At 40.6% G+C, this 9,191-nt stretch overlaps 1 protein-coding gene across 1 annotated transcript; it reads left to right on the forward strand.

Annotated features, from left to right (window-relative positions):
- Positions 1–472: 472 nt before the first annotated feature.
- Positions 473–7,954, forward strand: C7 (complement component 7; the record flags this gene model as incomplete). The annotated part of the gene is given in 9 exon segments (XM_009586803.1): positions 473–639; positions 1,822–2,065; positions 2,723–2,836; positions 3,259–3,425; positions 4,439–4,667; positions 5,235–5,406; positions 5,777–5,864; positions 6,633–6,765; positions 7,763–7,954. Coding segments are annotated over 9 exon segments (1,506 nt in total), but the record flags the coding sequence as incomplete, so codon positions are not given.
- Positions 7,955–9,191: the final 1,237 nt, after the last annotated feature.

Below are 9,191 nucleotides of genomic sequence, written 5' to 3' on the forward strand. Positions count from 1 at the left end.
GCGGAGCTCCATGCACTCCAGCTGGTCATAGAGGGTGACACCCCCTCCTCATCTCCCCTGCCTGTCCTTCCTAAAGAGCCTGTATCCCTCCATTCCGACACTGCAGTCATAGGAGCCATCCCACCACGTCTCCATGATGCCCATAAGATCGTAGCCCTGCAGGCGTGCGCACATCTCTACCTCCTCTTGTTTATTCCCCATGCTACGTGCGTTTGCATCGAGGCATTTAAGTTGGGGCCCCGATGAAGCTGTCTTACTGGATGGGATTCCTTTGTGCTGCTCTTCAGGCGCGCTCCTGCTGACCTGTGATCCTTCATGTAATGCCTATCCTAGACGTAATGCCTTTCCAATAGTGGTCAGTATTTTTTATGAAATCTGAAATGGATTCAGCCTGAAAAACACACTGGATTTTTTGCATCAGGAAGGACTTGCTCTATTATATAAGTTATCTTTTTTGACATCCTTCATGAAGCTCTTTATAGAGAATTCTCTTTCATGTTCTAGGTTAAAATTCAGAACGATTTCAGTTATGAGTTTTTCAACAGCAGCTGGTCTTACATGAAACACACAGAGAGGTATGAAAAATCAAACAGTGGACACAGTTATTCACAGAATAAAATTCTGCAACACAGTCAAAAGGTATGTATAAGTTGTCACTGTGGCTTAGTATTTTGCATAAACATTTTCATCATTTTTTCATGTGCTTTTATAGTGAGATGCAAGTATTTATTTTATTCAGATATTTTTGGCATGAAGTGCATGACAGAAAAAATCCCATAAAACCTTTACAAAGAGATCACTGGTTTGGTTATCAATTAAGAAGCATTGGCTGCTGTTTTTACTTTCTCCATTTTACCTCTTTATTAGTAATTTATTTATTTACTAGCTGTTTTCCTCCCTATTTGAGGAAGAAAAACAGTGGCTTCTTCGCATTAATCTTTTCCATTTTCTTCTAATGATTTACTGCCCTTTTTTTTTTCTATTACCTCTGTCAGTATCTTGGAGCAAAAATATTGAAATAATTTTGTGATTAAAGTTAGTTTATTTTATAATACATTTTCCAGTAGTAGAAATCCATTAAGAGAGAGATCTGGTGTCTTAAACAGCCAAGAGGTCACAGTGCTTATGCCTTATGCCTTATTTAAAAAGGAGCATTAGATAAATAATTTGAAAGTAACTTTCACTTATGAAGTATAACCTCTATCTTATAGCAAATAAAATCAAGTGACATTTATATATTTTATGGCCCCCAAGCTGACAGAGGACAAGCTCATTTTACTACACTAACAATGACATATTTTGAGACTTAGCATAACAAAGTTCAAAAGCAACTTTGAGAGGCTGAGGTGAACAATATTGCATAAGCATATAGGATTTTTTAATTTAGCAGCAACCTCAAAATGGCTAGAGCCCCTTACAAAGAAAGGCTCCTCTAGAAAAAACAGTGCAAATTAGACCTCTCCATCCAGGCTCCTCTGATTTGCTTTCAGAGAAGGCTTGTTAACCTGCTACCACCAGCCTTCTGGTGTTGGAAACCACCATTAGCTTTGAAGAGTGATATTTTCCTTTCTTATTTGGCCTTCTGCTAGCTTTCAGGTACACAAGAGGAAAAGAAAGATGTTGCAGCCACTATAAATAAAGGTCCAAAAGATGTTTCCTAACTTCAGGGTATTCTTTTTGCATTCACCGAGTTGCTTAGATATATCTACCAGCTCTGTAAAACTGTTAGTTAGTAGCCAATATAATGTGCATGTCATTTGACTAGTAGGAACCACCCTGATAGTGACATGAAGCATGACTGACATCTTTTCCTTCCCCCAGAGTAAGCAGCTGATGGTTGTTGAGAACAGTGTGGAAGTTGCTCAGTTTATTAACAACCGCCCAGACTTCCTCACTCTTGCGGAGCCCTTCTGGAAGGAAGTGGCCAACCTTCCTGTTGTCTACGAGTACAACATCTACCGAAGACTTATTGAACATTTTGGGACTCATTTCTTACACTCTGGATCTCTAGGAGGACATTACAAAGTTATTTTTCATATGGATACTGACAAAATGAAAGCAGAAGGTAGAGTACTAGAGTATTTGTTACAAGAGACAAAGTGAATAAACAGGAGTAAAAATTTATTTGCATGTTCTCCCAGCTAATATCTAAAATCAGGTAAGAGAATTCTACTAATCACCACATTCTCGTCACGGGCAAAAGAAGAAAGATTAGAAAAAGTGATGAAATCACAACATTTAGTTCTAGATCCACATCTGTGACCTGCAGTGCTCTGGGTAGCAAAGATTTTATAGTTGGTTCGGGACCTCATCAGGCTAAACTTGAATTCTAGTGCCAATCTAAATTTCAAATAATGTTAAAGCTTAAAAGTTACTTGGAGATGAAGGTTGGGTAAAACTGTGTAAAGCAGAATAAATCACAAACAGAGCAAAGACCAGAGTGACACATATGATGGTACTCAGTGTAGAGCAGTGCTGTAGAATTAGGGACTGCTGAGAAAAGAGATGAAAGAAACAATAAACTTTTTCCATTTACACCTCCCATCTCCCAGCCATCATCCATAGGTTTTAGCAATGCATGTACCTTCTGATAGGATGTGCTAGTTAGTTGCCTTCTAATTTAGGCATAATATTTCATGACATCTCAAGTCAATGGGAAACTCGGAAATTAATCCAACACACTTTCTGTGTACAGTATTGTTAATGGATTGATTATCCGCAGGTATGAGCATAACAGACATGTACGAGTGCACCACATCTGGCTGGAACGCATTCATTGTGAAAAAGAAGAAAGTAAAGTGCTCCAAACTGGATGAACTGCTACAGACTGCTTCAGGTAAATGTTCAACAGTGACCTGTACAGTTGTCATGTCTCCATGTTTCATCTCATCCTAAATAGCTGACAAAATGAGGAACAGGTGTTGATAGCTTTGTTGAACTCTATCTTAACAAGTTGAACCCAGACACCAAGTGCCTGGTTTAAAAGGCTCTCCAACACTCATCAATCATTGTTAATGCTTTCCCAGTAACTAGTACTTTTCTGGACACCCGAAGTCAGGGCTGCCAAGACACCTGCAAAACCAGATACTTCTTATGTATTAACTATGTAGGAGCTCTTGATCCAGGCACAGGTGGTTGATCTGCACTAATGAGTCTTTTCACAACTTGCTAGCATAGTTTTTGCATGTATTTTTGCTATTTCCATTTGTAAATACAGCAATGCTCGTATTTTCTGTATTTCCCATCCTGAATCTACAGGAAGCAGTGGTAATAAGATTAAAGGAGACCCCTACATAGAAGGAGGAAGCCCAGGTGCTGTTGCTGGCCTTAGTTATCTAGAGCTGAATAATCCTGCTGGGAACAGTCAGAGATACTCCTTTTGGGCCAGATCAGTGACAGACTATCCCAGAGTAATTAAACAAAAGGTAAGGCTATTTTCCTGAAGCAGAGATGAGCAGATGGGATCACCTCAAGGAGAGAAACGATTACGCTAAAGCTGGTGATTAATCAGGGTGTAGTCTGCTAACATTTTGTTTTCAGATCACTTTATAAAAAAGAAAAGAAAAGTTCACAGGAAGAAAATGCCATGAAGCTACCATGATCAGCTGCATCACGATCTATTGCAGTCAATACCTACAATCTTACCAGCCTCCAGTAGAACCAGAGTTCTACTTAAGAATGGAGGGTCACCCTAGCATTGGAGAAAGCCCAGATTTGAGATAGTCCCTTTCCTGAAATGCATATTGGCAGGTCTGTGTGGCTTCCACTCAGCTTGCCAACTTCTGTGTATCCCTTTTATCCCTCCTCCTTCTCTCTGCATCCAGGAGTTTAGCATAACTGGAGATTCTGGAAGCCAGACACTTCAAAGTTGGGCATGGCCATATTCACTGCTACCTTGTCTAAGTCCCTTTTGGGAACTGCCTACATACTGAAGAATGGTATAAACCCAAAAGATTTCTGTCAGGAAGTTTTCAATTAAATGTGAAAGCACAGAAGATCATAAATCAGGCAACAGAAATCAAAATGGTTTTCTGTATTGTTACTTTCAATTACTTCTCAATGGAATACCGTAATGGGTTGTTTAAATTTCCAGCTTTTTTGGCAGGGAGTAGCTGGATGAGAATTCGGGTTACTGTACATTGGTGGTCTGTGTTACACTTTTATCTCAACCATAATCTCACAGCTCAAGTATGTTTGAACCTGACTAATCTACCACTAGGTTTAAGGGATGCTGTTAAGCAGAGCTGACTTTTAAGAAAAAGGCTAATATTAAATACTAACATAAGATTTTAGCTAGCTAGCTGGCAAATTAGAGAATCTGTCAACTCCCGTGTGCAGGAGCATACATCAAAAATCATTTTGCATGATGAAATGTGCTTATAAACTCTTATATCCCAATTATAACTATTTAATATAAATGTTTCTCTTTTCTGTGTAGCTAACACCATTATATGAGCTGGTAAAGGAAGTGCCCTGCTCCTCAGTCAAAAAGCATTACCTAAAACAAGCCATTGAAGAATATATGGCTGAAAATGATCCCTGCAAATGTCAGCCTTGCCAGAATGGTGGCGAGGCGGCCGTGGAAGGAACTCAGTGTGTGTGTTACTGCAAGCCTTACACCTTTGGAGCAGCTTGTGAGCTGGGAACTCTCGTGCAAGATCAGCCAGGTCAGCACTCTTAAAACTTGTGAGAGTTTAGAAGTGGCAAAGTGTGCTCTCCTGCTTCCAGAGTCTGTTTGTCCCACTGCACAACCTGAACGAGTGGCTGATGTGCAGTGGCTGCTTGGGTCAGATATCGCTGCAGATGTACAGCACAGGGAGGGTCATCCTGAGCCTGAGTCTTTGCTTAACGTGTCCAAACAATACTTAACAAAGAATTATTTTTATTATTATTGTTAAATACTGTGGACAATACTAACCACTCAAAATGTAACATTCTATAAATAAGTATATATACTAAATGAATGAGTATCAATAACTTCAAAAATTTTTGCTTTTTGATTTTGTAATTAGTTGTAGCTGATAGCTATTTTTATGTTCTGTCAGACTCTGATATAGACTCCGTGGAATTATACTTATGTAAAAGGCAAGTTTGGGAAAGGTGAAAGATCAGATCATTGCAATCTGGAACCCTCTGTAAGGGCACAGTTTGGACCATCACTGGCTTTGAACACCCTGTGCCTTTAAACCACCTACAGAGTGATTTAATGTGAAATATTCCCAAATGTTGCATAGGTGTTGTTGATGGACACTGGAGCTGCTGGTCTTCCTGGAGTCCTTGTTCAGGGGGAAGGAAATCAAGGAGTCGAACCTGCAACAACCCCTCCCCGCGTGGCGGGGGGAAGGCCTGCGTAGGAGAGCAGCGTGAAAGCAGACCATGTGAAGATGAAGAGTTGCAGCATTTTCGGTAAGCAGAAAAAGCATTTGGAGCACAACTACTGGAAGATTTAAAAATTTATTTCAGAAGCGTGAATAAGCTATTGAATTCAGGGAGAAGATCACTTACTGAGCTTTCATATTTAAGTTGAAACAAAATGAAATTCAGAAGCTGTGAATCTGATGCAAGGTAAGAATAGAAAATAGGGTAAAAGCCAGTAAACTTGACACCATTCTATTTAGCACTCTCTCAGATAGCCTGGCAGTGCCTGATTTAAGTATAATTGTCATGTAAATGACATGCATAATAGTCTTGAAAATGGGCTTCACTGAGAAGTGAAGAATTTTGAAAGGAAGGGAGCCAAAATTCCAACTAAATTGTACTTTTGTTTTCTTCATAGCTTGATTGAACCACACTGTTTTGATTTATCCATAACTCCTACAGAATTCTGTTCACCTCCTCCTCTCTTGGAAAATGGATTTGTTCAAGTAAGTTATTTCTATTACTCTGTTATCTGTCTTATCCCTACCCGCAGTGTCTCTATTACAGTTAATACAAAATTTTGTGCTCCCTCTTTTGCCAGTGTTTTTTTGTGGCTAATCAATAGTTGTCTCCTATATTGATATTTTTGGTTCACAAATTAAAGGTAAAAACCCTGCAATTTGTGGAGTAGTGTCAATTTTTCGTAAGATGTCTCCTTAGAAGAGAGTTGTATATAAAATGGGAAAAGACCTGTGTCTTCAAGTCCAGCTCTTATGAGTGACCACATCACATTAACCTTTAGCAAGCTGATAATATGCCATCCTAAGAATTAGCAAAGCCATATACTCTCCACTGATCCCCCCAGAAGGCTGTTCAAGAGCTTATGTTCCCCCTCTAATATTTGATAACAGCCATATTTTTAGTCAGTTTATACTCTGGCAGGAAAGTGCTGTTCCATCACTGACGTACCACTGCCAGACCTCTGTCACAGGGTACCCTCAACTCTAGCCCTCCTTTTGCTAAGTTAAGGTAGCCCAAATATTCTGTATTCTATCAACTTTTTTGCAGCATCGTCTCCATTTTGATCACATTTACTGACTATTGATAACCAGAATTGCCCCCAGTATTCCAGATACTCTCATGAGTGCATTGTAGAGCGGCATTAATACTTCTCACTGTCCTCAGCTACTGCCTCCCAGAATCAAAGGGAGTTCAATGCTGCTGGTGGTTCTTAGATTGTATATCCAAAATTTCACCTGTTCCTTTTCTTTCAGAATGCTGAAAACTCATACCCTCTTGGGAAGAGCATTGTTTATGCTTGCAGACATGGATATTCTCTTGTTGGTAATCCTGTTGCTAAGTGTGGCAGTAATTTACAGTGGCAAGTTGGAGACAGATACTGCCAGGGTATGTCTAACTGATTTTTGTTTTGAAATACAACTCCATTCCTGAATTCCAGTGAAACATCTCTGAACATCTGCTTTCCAATAACAATGGGGGGAAAAGTACACACCTGCATTTCCCAGTTCCCTAGTCATAATCAGGTCTACACTGACTTTTAATTTGAATCCAGATACTGTAATACTGAAATAGAAACATGCCCATAAAGTCCGGTTTTAAGGAAGGCTGGAAGTGAGGGAGACTAAATTCCTGTGGAAACAAACTTTGTTGCTTAATTCAGTCCTGTGGCTATATCCGAGAACGATGGGAATGAGTCTATGTCTAAAGCCAACTGAGGAAAAGGTCCAGTGGACAGCACTGGGCGACCACAAAGGTCTCAAATAACTGCCTTATCATAAGAACACAACTCCAAAGATCACTTTACATCTTGGATGATCTCCACACATCATTCTTTTCCTCTAAACTGGTCACTAACCATTAGGATTTCTTTTTTTCCCTGCATATTTTATTTGTGAGTCAGCTTTGAGTGTGATCTTATAGACTTTGGAATTTTCAGACCTGCAGTTCAACACCATTCTTTCCTCCTTCCAACTAGGAGTGACTTCCCACAAATGCTAGTCCACACTGTTTAAATGCCATCTCTGCGTATCAGTAAATGGTCTCCCAGGGCCCTATATGTATGACCTCTCTCTGCTAGGATGTTACTCTCTGGTATGAACCTTCAACAGAAGCATGGGTCCCAAGAACAGAGAAGCCCTTTTCAAGGTAGGGCTGGACCTGCAGGTAGTAGGAGAAGATATTGTCACTCTGTCCTTGGTATTGCACATCTTTGGCTGGTGTAATGAGTTAATACCTGGTGCTAACATGATTGATATGTTTCTACAGGAAAATCAGCTAATCTTACCATTCAATTTGTTAAGGAATTTAGGAGAAGATAAAATATGTGACTGCTTTCTGCAATCCAGTGATTCAGTGTGGCTATCTCAAATGCTTCAATCCTTAGAAACTGCTTGCCTCCTGCCCGTCCTGGAGGGGGGTTTGCAAGGAGAGCCATGGAAACCTGTGTATGAGATTGGTGAGAGAATAACTCTGTCTTGTCCACATGGCATGCACTTAGAAGGGGCACGCTCCGTTTTGTGCGAGTCCAATCTCAAGTGGTCTCCTGACATGAAGACTATCCAGTGCAAGAGACCAGGTAAGCCATCGCAGTCCTCCAAGTGCAATGCAGGAGTTTCTTTCCTGGACAGACTATGGCTTATGTCAGACTGAGCTATAGCTGATATAGTGATAGAGAAACCATACTTACATCACCAGCAGGAAGCACAGAAAACGTGAGCGTGTGTTTTCTGCAGGCTGTTTAAAAGAGATGCTTTAAGACATTTCTTGTGAGGTTTCCTTATGGCTTTTTGCTTCCCACTCCCCTACTGCCATTAAGTATTTTCACTAACAATATTTTAAGAGATTGCCTGGGATGTGTGCTGCTTATTCTGCCAACCAAGTATACTTCACTTTTCACCCATGTTGTGTAACACCACCTCTGTGTGAGCTGCACTTTAAAGATATACCTTTTCTATCTGGAAGCTGTTGAGTGCACCACAGCCTCTCATGGCAGAGGAGGTCAGCACTGGATGACTCCGTTTGCTCATCTGACAGTCACACAGTTCATATGGAGTAAATCTTCAGGAACTGGAAGCAATGGGAAAATGCTGCTTCAAGTTCATGGTAACAGCCGTTTAAGCTCTGGGTTGATACTGGCAGGCCCTGGCAGAGAGGGAAATGGGCTACAGCATACAGCAGCTCTAAGACATCTTTTCCAGCTGTGGAAGGCAGATGAAGCTTTCTCTTGAGCACTCCTATGATGCTGATCAGTGACTTACAGGCATCTAAGCAGCTTGCTGCTTCAAGCCAGTCGCCTCTTCACCCAAGGTCCCAGATGTTCTCATATCCCTGGAGAGACCCTTGCTTGGGGACAACAGCCACTACTGTGGAAGACTAGGCATGTCTCCTACATTTCATGTCTGTCCTCTCCGTATCAGCCAACTGCTGCGTGAGATTGCCTCACTTGAAGGAAGAGGCAGGTGACAGTCAGGCTGAGACCTCAAAAGGCAAGAGTCCCATGAAAGTCCCAGTGTAAATAATCTGCCGCTGTGTCATATCCACATGCATAGGAAGCATAAGGATTTCAGAAGGAATAACATAGCTGTACATAAACAGCTCACTGCTGCTAAAGTGCTAAAGTACCGGTGCTGAAGTAGTGTTGCCAACTACTCCTTCGGCTTAGCCTTAGTGACTGTTTTTCATCTTTTTTTTTGTTACATTTGTGTATTCAAATTCCAGTAATAATTAGAAACAGTTTCAAATGCTTCCATCTTTAGAAACAGCTTGTGCCTGGCTGTATGGGGAGCATTACATTAGTACAAAAGTTAAAAAAC

The sequence above is a fragment of the Fulmarus glacialis genome, unplaced genomic scaffold (genome assembly GCF_000690835.1).
Source record: "Fulmarus glacialis isolate BGI_N327 unplaced genomic scaffold, ASM69083v1 scaffold45351, whole genome shotgun sequence".
NCBI lineage: Eukaryota > Metazoa > Chordata > Aves > Procellariiformes > Procellariidae > Fulmarus > Fulmarus glacialis.